Source organism: Staurois parvus, unplaced genomic scaffold (genome assembly GCF_062004578.1).
Source record: "Staurois parvus isolate SC_StPar_1 unplaced genomic scaffold, SC_StPar_1.0 ptg000438l, whole genome shotgun sequence".
Classification (NCBI taxonomy): domain Eukaryota; kingdom Metazoa; phylum Chordata; class Amphibia; order Anura; family Ranidae; genus Staurois; species Staurois parvus.
This window is the reverse complement of record NW_028318234.1, coordinates 5,099,848-5,121,822: the sequence shown is the minus strand read 5'-3', so window position 1 is coordinate 5,121,822 and position 21,975 is coordinate 5,099,848. Positions and strand designations below refer to the sequence as shown.

Below are 21,975 nucleotides of genomic sequence, written 5' to 3'. Positions count from 1 at the left end.
AAGAGATTTACCCGACTCTGAAACGTCAAACATTTTTAAATTTTAAAATTTCAGGGGGATGCAGCACCCTTGAAATTGCTAAGATTTTGGGGTGTGATCACATAACCATCAAACGTTTTGTTGCAAATAATCAACAGGGTCACAAGAAACATGTAGAGAGGAAAAGAAAAAAGATGCAAAATAACTGCCAAAGATTTGAGAAGATTTAAATGTAAAGATACCAGGAACCCACTACCCTCCAGTGCTGTCATATTCCAGAACTACCTGGAGTGCCCAGAAGTACAAGGTGTTCAGTGCTCAGAGCCATGGCCAAGGTAAGGAAGGCTGAAACCTGACCACCACTGAACAAGGTACTTAAGTTGAAATGTTAAAACTGGCCAAGAAATATCTAAAGACAGCTTTTTCAAAGGTTTTTTTGGACTGATGAGATGAGAGTAACTCTTGATGGACCAAATGGATGGACCCATGCCTGGATCAGTAACGGACTCAGAGCTCCACTTCGACTCAAACACCAGCAAGGTGGAGGTGGGGTACTGGTATAGGCTGGTAATGTTAAAGATGAGCAACTAGGACCTGTTCGGGTTGAAAATGGACTCGAAATCAACTCCCAAACCTACTGCCAGTTTTTAGAAGACGCTTTCTTCAAGCAGTGGTACAGGAAAAAGTCTGCATCTTTCAGGAAGACCATGATATTTATGCAGGACAATGCTCCATCACGTGCATTAAAGTACTCTACTGCGTGGCTAGCCAGTAAAAGGGCTTAATGATGAAATAATAATGACATGGCTCCCTTCCTCACTGACTTAAACCCAACTGAGAACTTGTGAGCCCTTCTTAAATGGAAGATTTACAGTGAAGGAAAACAGTACACCTCTCTGAACAGTGTCTGGGAGGCTGTGATTGCTGTTGTACAAAAAGTTGATTGTCAACAGATCAAGAAACTCAGACTCCATGAATGGAATGCTTAGACTGTTATTGAAAAGGGTGGCTATATATTGTTCAGTGATTTTTTTTTTTTTATTTGTTGAAATGTCAGAAATGTTTATTTGTAAATTCTGAGTTGTTTATTATTCTCACTTTAACCACTTGCCCTCCAGACTTACCCCCCTTCCTGACCAGGCCATTTTTTGCGATACAGCTCTGCGTTACTTTAACTGAATTGCACAGTCATGCAACGCTACACCCAAGTGAAATTTATGTCCTTTTTTTCCCACAAATAGAGCTTTCTTTTGGTGGTATTTGATTGCCTCTGCAGTTTTTGTTTGCATTATAAACAAAAAAACTGACAATTTCTGAAAAAAAAAACCAAAAACAATATTTTTGACTTTTTTCTATAAAACATATAAAACAAAACAAAAAAAAATGTCTTCATAAATTCAGGCCAAATGTATTCTGCAACATTTCTTTGCTAAAAAAAAATCCCAATAAGTGTATATTAATTGGTTTACGTGAAGGTTATAGCGTTTACAAATGGCGGTATATATACTGTAATTTTTTTTTATTTTTTTTTAAACTAGTAATGGTAGCAATCAGCAACTTATAGAGGGACTGTAGAACTGCGGCAGGCATTCTGACACTGGGTGGGAACTGACTAACTGCTACTGACATCTCCAGTGACACCAATACAGTGATCTGTGCTAATAAAAAGCACTGACACTGCTAATAATACTGGGCAGGAAGGGGTTAACAACTGGGGCGATCAAAAGGTTAACAGTGTGCTGTGTATTTTACTTGCGAGACATGCTGCTTTGTATCTCTCTGGTGTGCTGAGAGATACAAAGCAGCATGTCCACATAGATCTCTCCCCTCTCAGCCCTGCCAACGATTACTGAGTCCCGGACGGGAATCGCTGTCCAGGACCCAGTAATTGACATATCCAGCAGCGGCACCCATAGGATGGTGCATGCCCCCTAATTGGAAATGCAAAATCACGTACATTTACGTGATTTTGTGCAGCAGAACCGCCCTGTAGCAGTATATCTGCTATGGGGCAGCTCTAAAAGCTGAGTTCCAGTAAAAATAAAAATAAATAAAAGTCAGCAACTACAAAAAAACTGTAGCTGCTGACTTTTAAAAAATGGACACTTACCTGTCCCTCAGTCCAGCAGTGTCCTCACCACGGCTAGTTTCACCGCCATCTTCTGTGTGGGCACCTGGCTGTGACAGCTTGCGGCTTCACAACCAGGTGCTCACTGCACATGTGCGAGTAGCGCTGCGCTTTGTGAATGGTCCCGTAGTCTTCTGGGACCTATCACATGTCCCAGAAGACAACAGGGAGGGAGGGGGGAGGACAATTTCTGCTTCTGATCACCTAGGCAATCGCAGTGGAAGTGGGAGAGGGGACCTGTCAATTTCGGGTACTAACCCAATCCTTAATGAGGAGTGGGGGACCAGTCCTTAAAGTGGAACTTCCCCTTTTGGGAGGAACTCTGTTTTACGTGGTTAACAGATGAAAACAAAAGATATATAAACAGCGCAAATCAAACAAACCTTCTCATTCAATATATGATATTATAAAGCAAAAAAATATATTGTGAAATAACCAATATAATATAGTATCCAAAAATTTGAATAAATTAATTGTGTCCACAAAAAATATTTAGCAAAAGTCCTTTCATCCCAGAAAGAATTATAATCTAAATAACTTCTCCCAAATAAAAGTGCTTCCACCATCCACCAGTGTGAAATCAAAATCAACCGCACTCACTAGATGTTGGTGAGTTTTGCGCCTCTTGGAGACTGGAGGTGGTGTCTTGAGAACGCCCTGTGGGAGGGGTGAAACACGTTGACGCACTTCCGGCCTGCCGTCCATACGTCCTACGTCACTTCCGGTGAGTGGAACGCACGCTGAGCAGTGCGTTCCAAGCGGCCATCTTTATTGTTGGATCTGGGTTTTCTATCCTCTGCAAACCAACAGGCTGTGAGGTCTCTGGATTGGAGTGTGATCTTATGGAATTTGTGATAGCCTAATGAAGGCAATAAACCAATGCTTTTTATCATTCTTTAACATGTGAGTGGCCTGGTATTATTTGTAATACTACACATGGTAATAGCAGTATTACACTATGGTATATATTTTTTTCTCTGAGTGGAATCACCAAGCCTTGCAAAGTGAATAAGGTGTTCTGGAAAATAAAGAGGGGGTTTAGAATCCCTTAAATTCTAAAAGACGTAAAACTCACCAACATCTGGTGAGTGCGGTTGATTTTGATTTCACACTGGTGGATGGTGGAAGCACTTTTATTTGGGAGAAGTTATTTAGATTATAATTCTTTCTGGGATGAAAGGACTTTTGCTAAATATTTTTTGTGGACACAATTCATTTATTCAAATTTTTGAACACTATATTATATTGGTTATTTCACAATATATTTTTTTGATTTATAATATCATATATTGAATGAGGTTTGTTTGATTTGCGCTGTTTTTATATCTTTTGTTATGTTGGTGTATTACACTGGTGTACAGCAGCAAATTTTCACTTAGATTATAAATTGAAAGGGTTTCTTTGTGTGATATAATTAACAGATGAAAATAGACAAGCGAGATGAGAAACTTCTCATACAAGTTGCCTAATAATTGTGCACGCAGTGTAATAGAGAGAGTGAATCTACTCAACGGGGAAACAGACAGCAATAAAAACCTGACAAGGGGTCTAATTCCTCTCCACTCTATCCAAAACAAAAAGAGAAAGTGGTTCCCTTAGTTATACTTTAATACATAGTCTTGCAGTCTCCTCCTGTTCCAATGATTGGTCGCCTGATGGTCCTCTTCTTGCCAGTCTTTTTACAACCCTTCTCACCAATGTCAGCACTTACTATGCTATGCAGGACCAGTGGTCACTACCATGGAATCTTGGAACTAAGTAAGTTTTCCTCTGTATTATCTGTAACATCCCCTGTTGTTAATTATAATTTTGTCTGGAGTTTTAAACTTTAAAGTACAAAAAAAAGCAACAAGTTATTTATTGCTAGTACTATCCAGAGAAATACCACTGTAATAAATTAAGAAGTCCACTTAATTGATCTTTAGTTTGAGTTCTATATCATCAATGGCAGCTAAATTTGATAAGCTTTCCACTGTGCTTCTAGGTACTTCAGCATTATTTTGCAAATGACCATATATTCTTCAATGTGCCTTTTATTCTCGAATGATGGTATAGAATGCTTAGAGATGCTAGTGCTAGAACAGGGGTGGGCAAACTTTTTGACTTGAGGGCCGCAATGGGTTCATATATTGGACCTGGGGGCCGGACCAAGAGTAGATGAATGATGTGTATGTGTCATCCATAGTAAGTATAGTAATATTCCCCCATAGTAAGCATAGTAATTAATCCCCCATATAGTAATTCATCCCCCATAGTAATTCATCCCCCATATAGTAATTAATCCCCCATATAGTAATTCATCCCCCATATAGTAATTCATCCCCCATAGTAATTCATCCCCCATAGTAATTCATCCCCCATATAGTAATTCATCCCCCATAGTAATTCATCCCCCATAGTAATTCATCCCCCATATAGTAATTCATCCCCCATAGTAATTCATCCCCCATAGTAATTCATCCCCCATAGTAATTCATCCCCCATATAGTAATTCATTCCCCATATTAATTCATCCCCCATATTAAGTCCCCAAGTCCCCCCTGTGTCAATTTACTTACCTTTGCTCCGCGCGTTCCTCTCGCCGTGTTCCCACGCCGTTCCGGTCTTCAGGGCGGACTGTGAGAGGAGCCTAGCTCCCCTCACGTTCGTCACGCTGCCCCGCCTACACACATCCTGACAGCCATCCTGACAGTATCACGCTCTGCGGGCCGGATTAAAAGGTCCGCCGGGCCATATTCGGCCCGCGGGCCGTAGTTTGCCCATTGCTGTGCTAGAACCAGGGTAACATACAAGCTGACATTTTCTAAGTCTTAGGTCAAGGGCTATTCACAGAATGAAGACACTGGTAACTGCAGTAAATGTAGCAAAAAGATAAAGTGCAAATTATGAAAGTCACAATGACCGAGTCCATTTAAAAGCAAAGTTGCTTAAGGACTGAGTGTACCACCTTTAAAGTACACCTGTCATAAGAAAATGAAATCTCTTTTGCTCTGCCCTTTGACTGAAAGTGATAATTGCCTGGTTGTCTCTGGCTTCAATGCCTCATAGCCACATACAAATAAACAACTATGCAGCAAATGAAAAACAGCAAAAGTTCTGAATTTCTCTAAATACTTGCACTGAAAGTGCGACCCAAAGTATCGAAGCCCAAATGATCAGCATGATAACCGAGTACCTACCATTTCTAGAAGCAAAGGTAAGGAATTGCATCCCATAATGCTTTTGGGTGAAACATATCTTGCAAAGCAAGCCAAAAATCTACACCCAGTCATAAGGGGGTTAAACATCTGCAAAAAGATTTCAACTCTTCCAGCAATATGACAGTTTGGAATAATAATTGTTTCTATGAAAATCTAATCCTGGTGGTCCAGCTGTAGAGAAGTCAAGAAAGGTCAAGGTATGACACGGTGACTTCTCACTATTCTTGATAAGTGACAAATTAGAGACATGATAACGAGTCTAATTGTTCAGATAGACCTATGCTCTCTCTCTTTGTTGCTTCCCTCAGGTCTATTACATAGCAGTGTTTTATTATACCTAATTGGAAAGTGAAAAAAAAACTCTATTGATGTTGTCAGAAAAGCCGAGCAATCCAATATCCTGTGCACACTTCCGATGCATTCTCAAAGAGGTCATTTAGTCCTACTAGCTCTTATCCTGGACTACAGAATAATTAGCCTTTATGTTGCTGAGATCTGAGCTTGGGAGTGGGAAAATCTACGTCCAGTATTCTCTACCTGCCACACTGAAAATGGAAATGCTTCCAGATGCAGGGGCCACTCCTCCTGGTCCAAAAATTGCCAGCTGAGAAACTCTGCCTGCCAATTGGTATGTACACTGCAGACAAGGCGGGGATGCAAATTTCTGCCCAGAACAGGATTTGATCCATCTCTCTTACCAGAGCAAGATCTCTGGTTCCAGACTGATGAAAACTGCCATGGCATTGTCCAACTAGATCCAGATTGGATGACTCTAGTGGGATGGTCTAATCTTGCTGACCAGTCACATCACCTGAAGCTTCAGGATGTTTATTGGGAGAACAGAGTCCTCCAACAACCACGTTCCCTGCTCCCACAGGATGCACAGGACTCAATCCTTGCCCAACAAACTGGCATCCATTATGATGATCTTCCAAATGGAAGAAAGGAACTGACTTCCAATTGCAGAGACAGATTCCTGAGCCACAAGATAGAGACAACTTGACCCTTGGTGGCAAACGAATCTGCCTGTCTAGGGAACTGATCGATTGTTCCACAATGGTAGGATGCTGTGTTGTAGAGGTCTGGAGTGAAAAGAGAGAGGCTCAAAGGAAGCTACTATCAGGTCCAAGACTCTCATGCAACAGCAGAGAGAGACAACTTATGGACTGGATAGCTTAAATCTTAGATTGAGGAGTCCAAAGTTTCTCCTGTGAAAGAAAGACTTTGGTCTGAGCTGTGTCCAGCCCCAGGATCCATATGGCCAAAAGGATGAGTTGGTTCCAAGGGCTGATTTCTGAAGGTTCAGGATCCATATGTACCGAACAAACAGATAAAGCAAAGCAATGCTGCCCAACAGAGCACATGCCAGATGTTCACTTATCAGGAGGTCATATAAACAACCCATAAAGGCATTGCCATGAGGGCTAGTACTGAACCAACTGACCTTGGCAAACGCCCAGAGTGCAGATGATAGGCTGAAGTGCAACGCCCAATAGAAAGTCACATGAATTAGCTGAATTGATGTGTAGTAAAGATGGGAACCATGCACCTTTTGGATTGCGAACAGATAACAGGTTGGAGTAGAACCCTTAAAACAGTTCTGCCACAGGAACCAGGACAGGGCAAGGACACTGGAGAGCGCTTGATGGAGATCTGCGAAATTGTACGAAGGAAAAGAAAGAATGTAGGTGAGAATACAATGAGGGGCAGGGAGCAAAACGTCAATTTGTAGCCCTAGGTTACCAACTTCTGCACCCAATCATTTGATATGCAATCTGTGAGAGTGAGGTTAACAAGCAGAGCAGAGTTGTCCTGTGCTGGTCTACAGTTTTTTTGGTTTAGATCGTATCCAATGTTTCTATAGGTGGCAAGGTAACCTGAAGGTAAAAGACCTCCATTTTTTTTTTTTTTAAGCATGCTTTAGTGTTCAATCCCTGTTACTAGTCATCTGCTTATGACTTGACATTTCAACAGTTAAACCACACAAATCAGAAGTAGACCACTACAGGCAAAGAGTGCATAGATTCTCAATATCTTGTGACTAAGCAGCTGCATTCCCCCTGCAAAAAAATGAATGAAAGTCAAAATGTCTAAACAAGCACAATTGTTCTTCAGTAGAACAGAACTCCACAGAATCCACACAAAAATTGTGCCCGCATCCATGTCATCAGATTGGAATGTTAAGCAGCAAAGTACATTGTTTTCTAAACTACTAAATTAGAAGTTATGGTGCTTACAGTAAAAAGCTGTAAATAAATGCACATCAAAATGAACTGCCATTGGCTCCCGAGATGTCTATCAAATGATGTGACCATGAAGTGGGGGTGGGGCTGAGCTGTCCTGTTTGTGTCAATAGACGCAGACAGGGCAGCTTTGAGTGAGCCTGCACACTTGCTGAAGAGGAGGGGGAGGGAGTGCCAGTGGGCGACCTGAAAAGAGGAGGATCAGGGCTGCTCTGTACAAAGCCATTGCACAGAACAGGCATATATGACATGTTTATTACTTTAAAATAAAAACCAAACAAAAAGCTTTTTAATATCACTTTGATTTTGTTTAGCCAGTTTTCCAAACCAATGCCTAGATAGAGCCACATATTTCCCTATCTACCATGGTCGATACAGAACCCCCCCCCAGAACCCCCCACTGCAATATGAAAAAAAAAATCTTAAAAAAAGAGAAAAAATTTAATAAAAAAAAAATATATATATATATTTTTTTTTTTTTCCGTACTGTCACCAGTCAATGTCCCTGAACACCGCAACACCGGTTATCTACTGACGCTGTACTGCACTGTTTGACAGTATGAAAAAAAAAAAAAACTGAAAATATTTTTTTTAATTACTTCATTTTCCGAAAAATTACAAAAAATTACAGCTTCAAAAAACTCGCCATGCCTCTTGAGAAATACGTCGGACTGTCTACTCTGCAAAAAGGGGTCATTTGGGGGATACAGTCATGGCCGAAATTGTTGGCACCCTTGATATTTTTCCTGAAAATCAAGTATTTCACACAAAAAAGGTATTGCATTAACACATGTTTTGCTATACACATGTTTATTCCCTTTGTATGTATTGGAACAAATATAAAACAGAGGCAGAAAAGCAAATATGACATAATGTCACACAAAACCCCAAAAATGGGCTGGACAAAAGTATTGGCACCCTTAACTTAATATTTGGTTGCACACCCTTTGGAAAACATAACTGAAATCAGTCGCTTCCTATAACCATCAATAAGCTTCTGACACCTCTCACCCGGAATTTTGGACCACTCTTCCTTTGCAAACAGCTCCAGGTCTCTCTTATTGGAAGGACACCTTTTCCCAACAGCAATTTTAAGATCTCTCCACAGGTGTTCAATGGGATTTAGATCTGGGCTCATTGCTGGCCACTTCAGAACTCTCCAGCGCTTCTTTGCCATCCATTTCTGAGTGCTTTTTGACGTATGTTTGGGGTCATTGTCCTGCTGGAAGACCCAGGATCTTGGACGCAAACCCAGCTTTCTGACACTGGGCCCTACAGTGCGACCCAAAATCCTTTGGTAATCCTCAGATTTCATGATGCCTTGCACACAGTCAAGGCACCCAGTGCCAGAGGCAGCAAAACAACCCCAAAACATCATTGAACCTCCACCATATTTTACCGTAGGTACTGTGTTTTGTTCTTTGTAGGCCTCATTCCGTTTTCGGTAAACAGTAGAATGATGTGCTTTACCGAAAAGCTCTATCTTGGTCTCATCTGTCCACAAGACGTTTTCCCAGAAGGCTTTTGGCTTACTCAAGTACATTTTGGCAAACTGTAGTCTTGCTTTTTTATGTCTCTGTGTCAGCAGTGGGGTCCTCCTGGGTCTCCTGCCATAGCGTTTCATTTCATTTAAATGTCGACGGATAGTTCGCGCTGACACTGATGCTCCCTGAGCCTGCAGGACAGCTTGAATGTCTTTGGAACATGTTTGGGGCTGCTTATCCACCATCCGGACTATTCTGCGTTGCAATCTTTCATCAATTTTCCTCATCCGTCCACGACCAGGGAGATTAGCTACAGTGCCATGGGTTGCAAACTTCTTGATAATGTTGCGCACTGTGGACAAAGGCAAATCTAGTTCTCTGGAGATGGACTTGTAACCTTGAGATTGTTGATATTTTGCCACAATTTTGGTTCTCAGGTCCTCAGACAGTTCTCGTCTCCTCTTTCTGTTGTCCATGCTTAGTGTGGCACAGACAGACACACAATGCAAAGGTTAAGTGAACGTCTCTCCTTTTTATCTGCTTTCAGGTGTGATTTCTATATTGCCCACACCTGTTACTTGCCCCAGGTGAGTTTACAGGAGCATCACATGCTTGTAACATTCTTATTTATCCGCAGTTGTGAAAGGGTGCCAATACTTTTGTCCAGCCCATTTTTGGAGGTTTGTGTGACATTATGTCGAATTTGCTTTCTTTCCTCCCTTTTTTTGTTTTGTCCCAATACACACAAAGGGAATAAACATGTGTATAGCAAAACATGTGTTAATGCAATACGTTTCGTGAGAAATACATGATTTCCTGGAGAAATATCAAGGGTGCCAACAATTTCGGCCATGACTGTATCTGTACTGTTCTGACATTTTTGAACCTCAAGAAATTAGTTTGGCTGTCAGTACTTTCAGATATATCCCATAGTTTGTGAACTCTGTAACTTTCCTACAGACTAAATAATAAATACTTATTTGGAAATGTAAAAGAACACATCTTGGCCTAAATTTATGAAGAACAATAATTTATTTGCAAACTTTTATAACAGAAACAAAGAAAAACGTGGGGGTTCTTCGGTCTTTTTTTGTTAATTTAGCAAAAAATAAAAACCCCGGTGGTGATTGAATACCATCAAAAGAAACCTCTAGTTGTGTGAGCAAAACGATAAAAATTTAGTTTGGGTACAGTGTTGCATGACCGCGCAATTGTCATTCAAAGTGTGAGAGCGCGGAAACCTGAAAATTGGCCTGGGCAGGAAGGGGGTAAAAGTGTCCGGTATTGAAGTGGTTAAAGGAGCAAACGCACACACATGAAGTTACTCCTATGCGTTCCCCTGCTTGCAGCCATCTCCCTGTCAACTGTACAATGTACAAAAGTCAAAAGCTAAATTAAAGGCAGAGGTAGTATTTAAAATTTATATTTAATATATTTTAAAAGCATTTAAAATAAACTCAGATTTAATAAATATATAAGTAGGGTTGAGCTTCAGGCTTCAATACACTGAGATGTGAATGGGCACCGTAGAATATACTGGAAATCCTAGTGTTGAGTGTTGAACCACTTCTGCTGAAAATTCAAATCGAGCTTCAAATTGCTCAGGTGGTCTAAGAGGTATGGGCCTTCTTTAAAAGCAAGGCATTCCTGGTACCAAAGAAAAGAGCAACCCAATATGGTGGCCTCAGATAAACCGTTTTAATGGATGAATGGGTGCGTTCTAGATGGCTCAGCTCCAAATAAGATACCCACCAAAGGGATGAAACAGCAGCTGAGCTGAAGGGCTCTCCTCAGGCAGGAATTCAGTAATCACTTCAAAAATGACTAAGCCTGAAAACTGCTGACTTCACCGGCATTCCATCTTTTCTTTAATAGCTTTCATTTGCATAGTAACCTATTTGATGTGTCATTTAAACCGGCTAGCGTTTGTAAAGCTCTGGCCCAATGCAAGACACAAGGGATCCCACTATAAAAAATGCTGCTTGAAGGAAGCAACCCCAATTGATAATGTGCTGTCTTTGAAAAATACTCAAAGCACACACTCATGGAACGTTATTGGAATGGACATCATTTTATTTTAATGGTATTATAAAAATTTCCGTTCCAGTTATGGGATTTGCACAGTTCTGCCTCATCATGCAGTCCTATCCAGGGGAGGAGGAGACCTGATTATTATCATTATACAGTATTTATATAGCGCCAACAGTTTGCTCAGCGCTGTACATTACAATGGGAGACAATACACGAGACAGCACAGTAACAATACAAAACACGAGGGGTTCGAGGGCCCTGCTCCTTGGAGCTTACAATCTAGGAGGGAGGGGAGTATGGTACAGGAGGAAATAGCTGAGGGGGATGGAGTGGTGGGAAGAGTGGAGGAGATTGGCAATTAGGTGAGGGCGGGGTAGGCTTCCCTGAAGAGATGGGTTTTCAGGGTGCGCCTAAAGATGAGGAGGGTAGGTAACAGTCTGATGGATTGGGGTAGTGAGTTCCAGAGGATGGGGGAAGCCCTGGAGAAGTCCTGGAGACGGGCATGGGAGGAGGAGCCCAGGGAACTAGAGAGTAGGAGGTCTTGTGAGGAGCAGAGAGTGCGTTTTGGGTGGTAGATGGATATCAGGTCGGTGATGTAGTTTGGGGCAGTATTATGAACAGCTTTGTATGTCAATGTTAATTTGAATTTTATGCGTTGGGCAATCGGTAGCCAGTGGAGGGATTGGCAGCAGGGCGGGGGGGGGGGGGGGGTGGATACGGAGCGGTTAGTAAGGTGGATGAGTCTGGTAGCAGCATTCAGGATAGACTGAAGCGCGGATAGCCTGATTATTCTCTGCTGCAGTTATAATATGGGCAGCACAGTGGCTAAGTGGTTAGCACTTTCGTCTAGCAGTACTAGGGTCGTTGGTTCACATCCCAAACATCGCACTACCTGCCCGGAGTTTGCACGTTCTCCCTCTGCCATTGTGGGTTTCCACAGGTAATCCGGTTTCCTCCCACACTCCAAAGATGTGCTGGTAGGTAAATTGGCCCTAGTATGTGTGTGTATGTATGTAAGTTAGGGACCTTAGATTGTACGCCCCTTGAGAGAAGGGATTGATGTGAAAGTACAATATATATGTAAAGCACTGTGTACAGTAAATTGATGGCGCTCTATTTATTACAGGTACTTATATAGCGCCGTCAATTTACGCAGCGCTTTACATATATATTGTATATTCACATCAGTCCCTAACCCTCAAGGAGCGTACAATCTAAGGTCCCTAACTCACATTCATACATACACATACTAGGGACAATTTAGACAGGAGCCAATTACCTACCATCATGTCTTTGGAGCGTGAAAGGAAACTGGAGTACCCGGAGGAAACCCACGCAGGCACAGGGAGAACATGCAGGCAGGTGGTGCTGTGGTTAGGATAGAAGTACCTGAATTAAATAATGTGCTAGTATACAATGCATATTAGCACAGGATTAGATGTCAAACCAACCCTCCAGTGCTGTGCTGTCACCACTCCAGCTGAACCCAGGTACTTTCATCTTTCAGGGGTGTGCAAAATCACATATGTTATATATATATATACACACACACGATTTTGCATTTCTGGGTAAGGGGCGCACGAGAGCCCCCCTATCTGCGCCACCATTGGCAGACTCACCTTTCGATCACCAGGTCCTGGCTGGTGATTCCCCACTGGCACCCGCTGATCACCATGTATCACAGACAGGGGAGAGACCGGTATGTAAACAATACATATCTCTCCCCTGTCAGCTCCTGCACACTGCTTTGTATGGCTCTGCATACAAAACAATCTGCTTACAGTGTAAAGTACACATACATCACAAACAGTAAAACAACACACAGTAAACCCTTTGATTGCCCCAGATGTTAACCCCTTCCTGCCCAGTGTCATTAGTACAGTGTCAATGCTTTTTATTAGCACTGATCACTGTATTGGTGTCACTGGAGATGTCAGTAACAGTCAGCTCCCCCCCCCCCCCGTGTCAGAATGCCCGCCGCAGTCCCACTATAAGTTGTTGATCGCCGCCATTACTAGTATAAAAAAATAAATAAAAAATTCCAGTATATATATATCACCATTTGTAGACGCTATAACATTCACATAAACCTATTAATTTACACATATTGGGATTTTCTTTAGTAAAGACATGTCGCAGAATACATTTTGGCCTAAATTTATGTTACTGGACATGTTTAATAACAAAGTCACAAATATCGTTGTTTTTTTTCTCAAAATTGGCGATCTTTTATTTCTTTTTATCGCAAAAAATAAAAAACACAGAGGCGATCAACTACCACTGAAAGAAAGCTCTATTTGTGGGGAAAAAAAGGACATACATTTCATTTGGGTGCAGCGTTGCATGACCGCGCAATTGTCAGTTAAAGTAACTCAGCGCCGTATCGCAAAAAATGGCCTGGTCAGGAAGGGGGGTAAATCCTCTGGCGGGCAAGGGGTTAAACAGACCAAAAGGGAGCCAAACAAGAGAAATTCATTGTTAGGGTTCACATACACACTAAATGCATTATTTTAGGTCACCAATGAATAAACAGTCTATGGTCTGCCTTGCTGCTTAGAAAAAAAAAGGGAAATGAACATTTATAAAACAGGTGCAGCTTTGCAAATCAACCACAGCAAGTATTTCCTAGTACAGCAGCATGCAGTTCTTGGGTTTAAAATGAGTAAGCACCCTCATAATTTAGGCTAATATATTCATGCATCACCACAAAAGCCTTGCAGGGGATAGACCAGCAAATTAAAAAAAAAAATTAAAATAAAAAAAAAACCTAAACAGCAACACTGGTATGGGAAAGGAGAAGTTCCTAGAAATTAGACAAACCACAAGACCCGCACAGGATGCTCATATCATCGAGCAGCACAGCTCAAAGTATATTTTAGTTAAACAAGAAAAAAAACCTGTACAAAACAGAGTTTTGAGTAGTAGAAAGAGTAGGATTAGTTTTCAGCACTGTTGTTTGTTTCTGTGACATAAGGGGAAAAACAAAAGCGACAGGATGGGCTTCCCGTGTGGCAGAGCTGATTGGTCCAGTAATGTCGTATGATGTAGGTCACATGTTCCTTCATACTTGAAAGTACAATGAATAAAAGGAAAGGTGTGGAACAAAGAAGGGAGTAATATAGACAGGGTGGTCAGGGTCAATATGGATGTAGGGGGTCTGAAGTACTTTCGAACGTTTGCCATGTCATCAGATGTACTGATGAGAATTTTTGTACAAATGTTTGTTCGAAGATTAAAAATCTAATAACGTATGGCAAACTTCAATCTCCATTAAAAGGTTCGGTGGTACTGGGTGTGATTATTATTATTATACAGGATTTATATAGCGCCAACAGTTTGCTCAGCGCTTTACAATATAAAGGGAGACAATACAGCAACAATACAGTTCAATACAAGAGGGATAGGCGGGCCCTGCCCCTTGGAGCTTACAACCCAGAGGTGTTCAATAGGTGACCACAACTTTTACAAAAAAAAAAAATTAAGAAAAAAAAAAGAATTTGGGCTTTAAAAAAAAAAAAAAAAAGTTTACCTTTGGGAAGATGATACATATTCCAACGTTTTTTAGGGTGGAACATGTAACATGTTCCCTCACCTGTAGCCACTGCCCGCTCCACTGCATCTAGTGACAGAAAGCAGGGGATCTTCTTCTATGAATGGAAAACTACAAATACCAACAGCCTTTGCAGATGTTGGCTTGTAGATCTCAATGAACCACCATGGTGCTGTTGAGCGCTGTGGTAGTTCATTGTCTCTTCCTGCCATTGTGTATCTGCCTGCTCCTACGAGGTACGAGCACACAGATACACTGACAGTCTGCAGGAGACCTGCAATGCACCAGTGATCTGCTGATTGCGAGTGCAATGCTTTACATGCTCTAATTAAAACAATAATGAATGCACATTATTTTTACCTGCAAAAAGATGTGTTTTTTTGTTATTACACAATATTACCCCGGGGATTGCACCCTGGGATTCTAGTGCAAATGTTTAACCATTTGCCGCCCGCCCTATGGCCGAATGGCAGGCGGCAAATGTCATCAGCGTTCCGGGTAGACGCCATATGGCGTCCTCTCGCACATGCGCAGATTACGCTCCTGCAGAGCGGCGCAGCCTGTCACCGGCCATGTACCTCGGACACGGCCAATGACAGATCTGAGTATCGGCCCCGTTGCCGGTACCATGTGACCTGCTGTGACCAATCACAGCAGGTCACATGACAGTTGTATACAATGGATGGCTTCATTCATGCCATCCATTGTATGCTAGTGTCTAGCTGTGAATGGTCACAGCTAATCACATGCACATGTCATGTGATTAGCTGTGGCCAAATCACAGCTAAGCACAAAAAAAAAAAAAAAAAAACCTGAATGAATCGATGTCATTCAGGTAAATGCTTGCTTATAGCAAAGTACTTCTTTGCTATAAGCAAATTGTGTAAAAAAAAAAAAAAATACTGATCACTTCCCCAAAGTAGTACAATGTTACTATGGTAACATTGTACTACTTTGGTCATAGTGAAATATGAAAAAAAAAAAATCTTAAAAAAAAATATAAAAATTTAATAAAAAATAAAAATATATATATTTTTATTTTTTCATACTGTCATCAGTCAGTGTCCCTGATCACCACCATGCCAGTTATATGATGACGCTGTACTGCACTGGTGACAATATGTAAAAAAAAAATAGTGAAACTAATTTTTTTCATTTTTTCCTTTTCTGAAAAATTATGACAAAAAAAACACAACTTCAAAAAACTCGCCATGCCTCTTATGAAGTACGTCGGACTGTCTACTCTGCAAAAAGGGGTCATTTGGGGATATCTGTACTATTCTGACATTCTTTGACCTCAAGAAATTAGATTGGCTGTCAGTACTTCAGGATTGATCAATATTCAGATATATCCCATAGTTTGTGAACTCTATAACTTTCCTACAAACTAAATAATACATCCAAATTTGGGTTATTTTCACCAAAGACATGTAGCAGAATACATCTTGGCCTAAATTTATGAAGAACAATTATTTATTTGCAAACTTTTATAACAGAAACAAAGAAAAACTTTTTTTTTTCAAAATTTTTGTTTTTTTTTGTTAATTTAGCAAAAAATAAAAACCCCAGCGGAGATTAAATACCACCAAAAGAAAGATCTAGTTGTGTGAAGAAAATGATAAAATTTTAGTTTGGGTACAATGTTGTATGACCGCGCAATTGTCATTCAAAGTGTGAGAGCGCTGAAACCTGAAAACTGGCCTGGGCAGGAAGGTGTAAATTGCCCGGTATTGAAATGGTTAAACTCCGCTGCGGCTCTTAATTTCCCATGATACCAGAAATTCAGGGCAAGTCATGTTTTGCTCGTTTTCTAGGAAACTCAGCATTTGACAGCACCATATGATTTTATATCTGGAATTATAATTAAATTGTTATATGGGTTATCTTTAACCCCTTCATGGCGAGGGTGAAACAAATCATAATGCCTGAACAGTTTTGCAACTTTCACATGTGAGAAAAAGTGTACATATCATCACAGCTTGAGTATCCAGCTGGAATGTACTTTTCTGGACAAATTGGGCTTTCATTTATCAAAATAAAACCGGCACAAAATTGTAAAAAAAAAAAAAAAAAGTAATTTTTTTTAAATTTAGTTGTATATTTCTTGCTATTATGATAAACTACCACCAAAGAAAGACCCAGTTCCTGGACCTAGGGTTCTTGGTGAAAGCCCGATCCTTGTGCTGGGAACACGATGTGCAGTGCGCTCCCAACACGTTAGCAAATATGTGGCCTCATGAAAGAAGACCTACTTCAGTGAGGCTGCATATAGGTGAACATGTGGCTGGAGGGGGTTAAAGTATAATATCCCAAAGGCAAATTATCTTGGATATCCACAAATGGCTCATTGTTTTGTTTTACCAGTGAACCCCACCTACCCTGCAGTGCACACAGGTTGAGGTTGATAACATCTAGAAATAAATGCTTGTGCAAAAGGAAAAGACTACTACTGCACCGGTCACCACATGCAGGGGGTAGGGATTGTAGGAAGGAAGAGAGGGAGCGGGGGGTATAGGGTGGGAAGGGTCCAGCTTGTGGAAGTATCAATGCTACGATATCAGACGAGACAAGTTCTCAATTTTGATCCAGGTGCTCCATGTTACAATAAAGTTTTGGTATTGATCCATTTTATCAATGAATAAAAGACTTCCCAGGAATGTCTGTGGAGGAGTTTATAGCATTATCCACCCCTCTCCACCTCAACCATTCAGAGGAAGCCTTGTTTTAGTTGACAACAAAGCTTCCTTTGACTAGCTGTGCAGTGATCAGTCTGACTCAGTTTTGTTCCTGGAATGAGAAGTCCCCATCCCGTTGCTGGAACACAGCGCTGTATTTATTTATTTCAGGTACTTATATAGCGCCATCAATTTACACAGCGCTTTTACATATATATTGTACATTCACATCAGTCCCTAACCCTCAAGGGATGTACAATCTAAGGTCCCTAACTCACATTCATACATACCCATACTAGGGACAATTTAGAAAGGAGACAATTAACCTACCAGCATGTCTTGTGGGAGTGTGGGAGGAAACTGGAGTACCCGGAGGACACCCACGCAGTCACAGGGAGAACATGCAAACTCCAGGCAGGTGGTGCCAGGGTTGGGATTCAAACCAGCGTCCCTAGTACTGCTAGGCGGAAGTGCTAACCATTTAGCCACTGTGCTGCATATAGTGTATAAAGCCCTGACAGCGGATGCAGCAAATAATCAAGGAAATGGTTCATAAAGGCCAGCTTGACCCACACAAACTAACATTACACAGCTTTGGCTTTAAGTACAGACCTAGCCTCAGACAGTTTTCTATGTCAAGTCTGTGTGTGCTAAACAACATAACAAATGTTTATTACCTATCAAAGATTACAGTGATCCTGCCCCCCAAATAGGCTGGCACCATCTTTGCTCAGGCATCATCCAAGGTCAGCATTTACATTTTTGTATGACTTAATCAGTAAACGTCGGTGCTTCAGTAGAACCATATTCTTTGGTGTGTGCACGTCTTACACAGCTCGTTTCATTGCTGGTGCCAGCCAGTGTAAAAATCCAAAACCCTCAGACAGTTCAGTCCTACGGCTACCTTTTTCCTTGTTACCTGACACAGTAATATTTCATCAATGTCTTACACGGATTATCTTCACTTCTGCCTGTTATTTTGTGGACCTGTCAGAATAGATTGTAAGCTCCAAGGAGCAGGGCCCTCCTATCCCTCTTGTATTGAACTGTATTGTTGCTGTATTGTCTCCCATTATATTGTAAAGCGCTGAGCAAACTGTTGGCGCTATATAAATCCTGTATAATAATACTCCTAGATTGTAAGCTCCAAGGAGCAGGACCCTCCTATCCCTCTTGTATTGAACTGTATTGTTGCTGTATTGTCTCCCATTATATTGTAAAGTGCTGAGCAAACTGTTGGCGCTATATAAATCCTCTATAATAATAATACTACACTGACTGCTGGGGGAGGGGAGGCTGAGGACTCACTTCCTCTGGCCTGTGGCAAACAGATGATGCAAAATTCTTCTAATATTTTCCTTTAAATCAGCCTTTGAAAGACTGTGCCAAGGCAAAGTCACTTGACTGAACAATTTTATTCATTTGTTTTTAAACATTGCACTGCTCCTGCACACTGTGGGATGTCAGAATTTACACAGACTTGTAGTGTTACTGATCATCGTTTTTACATGTTAAGAGAAGCTGGCAGGTTGGATAAAGGTGCAAGTTCACAGCATCCACCATGCTACTGTATGATGTCAGTGCTCTTAGGCCTTGTTCATACGGCCAATTAATTGCATTCCCCATGCAGGGCAGTTGTTTTGCCAGTACAGGGGATACACAAGTGTTGCATGCATCCCTGTGTTGGCAGTCCCCTGATGTCTACTGGGATGTGTGGCTGCAAGCATGTGACATCCATGTGGGTGCATGGCCCAAAATGCACCAAGGGTGAGTTTGGAAACACACACCCACACGGGTGTCATATTGGCACATAGCGGCTAAGGGACTGCTGCCGTGAACTTATCTTTTAAGACGGCATACCAGTAATAAATATTTTGTGGTTGGCTTTATTTTTTTAGATGACCTGGGCTCATAGGAAGTGGATTGAATGATTCTGGCCAGCAGAATGAGAACATCTAGCAGCAGAAATAAGTGCTACCAGGGAAATGGATTGAAGGTGAATACGACAACAAAACCTGATTTTGGTATTTTAACCGCTTTCCTGCCGCACTATAGTAGAACTACTGCTACAGGGCGGCAAGGCTGCGCAAAATCACGTATATAAAAGTGATTTGCAGTTCCGGGTAGGGAGCGTACGCGTCACTCTACCCGCGCCGCTTTTGGTGGCTAGGCATGTCAATCACTGGGTCCCACCGGCACCCGGCAATTCGCCGTGCACAGCTGACAGGGGAGAGACCTGTGTGTAAACAACACAGCTCTCTGGTGCCAGCAAAGACATGCTGTTTTGTATTTCTCTGCACATTGGAGAAATACAAAATAGCATGTCACCAAGGTAAAACATCACATAGCACCCACAGTAAAACACGCACAGCACACAGTTAACCCTTTGATCACCCAAACGTTAACCCCTTCCCGCCCAGTGCCATTAGTACAGTGTCAGTGCTTTTTATTAGCACTGATCACTGCATTGGTGTCACTGGGGATGTCAGTGGCAGTTAGTCAGCTCCCACCCAGTGTCAGAATGCCTGCCACAGTCCCGCAATAAGTCACTGATCGCCGCCATTAGTAGTATAATAAAAAAAATTCCAGTATATATACCGCCATTTGGAGACACTATAACTTTCATGTAAACCAAGTAATTTACACATATTGGGATTTATTTTTAGCAAAAACATGTGGAATATATTTTGGATTCAATTTATGACGAAATTTTATTTTTTTACATTTTTTTATTGGACATGTTTAATAGCAAAAGTAAAAAATAATGGGGTTTTTGGGGCCAACGAGGAGAGAGAGACCTGGGACTGCCGAGGCTCCTGTGCACATCGCTGGATTGAGAGGGGGCTCAGGTAAGTATTAAGGAGGCTGTGGGGGGTACTCACAGTGCTTGCAACAGGAGACTCAGTAAGCAATGTGGTGGTGGGAGTAATGCCCAGAAATTGAGCAACTATCTGGAGAAAGGCAGTGACTCAACAAGACATTCAACAAAGATGGGATTTTCTAAAATGCATTGATGGTTCATTGTGGAAACAAAGCACAGTATCTGAACATGTATTTATAAACCAGTATTCTATTTTTTTCTGATCATGAGAGTTCTTCTTTAAAAGTAATAATAATCCAATACCAGATACAAAGCAAGCCTTACCTTTATAAAATTGTTCAGGTGACCCAACTTCCGCATGTTCGAGACTCCATGAAGTTTGGCCACATTTTGTAGAATTTCTCTGAGGTTGTCACTTGGTTCTAGAAAGAAAAAAAAAATGAAATGTGTGATTTTTACCCAACATACCATTATGAAACCAATATAGGTTAAATATGGCAAATATACAGTATATCTATGTCACTAGAAGTCTCTAGTGACGCAGACATGTGGCTTGCAGTAAATAAACTTTTTGGCATTATTATTATTAATATACAGTATTTATAAAGCGCCAATAGTTCGCTCAGCGCTGTACATTACAAAAGGGGGACAGAACATGTGACATTATACAAAACAGATCTTTTTAAATAGACATAACAGATATCTTAAAGACGTTAACAAGAGATCCTCAAAGTGGGACTGCAACCTTTTTTAATTTTCTCAAAGTGAACCTTACGTAAACTAGCCATACATGGATCGCAATTCGTCTAGTTCAGCAAGATCCACACAAAGTTCGATCCATGTGTAGCCCTCTCTGTTCAACAGAAGCTGGTTTTTGTTGAACAGACCAATTGAAAAACCAGCATACAATCAGCTGCAGCTTTGATCAATGTATTCTGCTGATGAGGGAGACCAACTTTCAGAATACAAAAACACACAGCAGGGAGGATTCCCCCCTCCACCTCAAATGTGTAGATGGGGAACTTAGCTCAACTGGCTGAATAAAAAAAAAAAAAAAAAGGCTGAGCCATGTATGGCCACTTTTAGCATTAAAATGTTAGGTTAACAACATTTCCTAAAAGTAAAAGTTTGTGCATGTTGCGCTGGGGTGGCATTCAGACTGACTGGCACATCAGCAATGCAACAGCGCAAACCTAACCCTAAAATATCTAGACAGATATATGAGCACAATCCAAGCACCTGTGGGAGATGGGGATTTTCCGCACAATCATCACACATAAAATCCAGTTCACGGGTACATTTTGCTACAAGAACATTCAAAGCACCCTTCTGCCCCCCTCTGCAGCATACAGAGGTCAGAGCCCCTTTGGTGGGATGATATCAGAAGGGATACATTTGGGATGTGACATGGCTGGGAAGGCTCATCCTGATAGAGGCATGTTTGTATCTCATGGAATAAACACAATTCATCACAATTCTAAAACATTTATGCTGTCAGATTTCTGTACAAGAAGAGTGCTATATTCTTTTGGATCACTGGAAAGGACACAGTAACCTCTTTTTTTTTTTTTCTTTTTATCTTTTAGTGCAGTGGCTTAAATACTTTACTTTCTGCACACAGCGGCCGCCCTGTAGTAGTAAAACTGCTCTAGGGTGGTCGCCAAGCAGTTAAAAGGGTTAGCTCACCTTTACCAAAAACTGCCAATGCAGAAAAGGGGGTATCTGGAGATGAAAACAAACTGTACAGCTCTGACTAATGCCCTTTGTATGGGTGGAGGCCATTTATGTACCTCATGAAGCCTGACTAACAAAAAAAAACTCCCATGACGTTGCTAACAGAAGCCCAACAGTTACTGTTCACCTC

General features: G+C 41.3%; 1 protein-coding gene across 2 annotated transcripts in view; it reads right to left on the bottom strand.

Moving 5' to 3' along the window:
• Positions 1 to 21,975, bottom strand: part of RICTOR (RPTOR independent companion of MTOR complex 2) — a 246,095-nt gene that overhangs the window by 154,256 nt on the left and 69,864 nt on the right. For both annotated transcript variants that reach the window (XM_089687825.1, XM_089687826.1), the window contains exon 3: positions 20,436 to 20,533. In XM_089687825.1, coding sequence (XP_089543951.1) covers positions 20,436 to 20,533 — 98 coding nt within the window. The remainder of the gene's footprint in view (positions 1 to 20,435; positions 20,534 to 21,975) is intronic.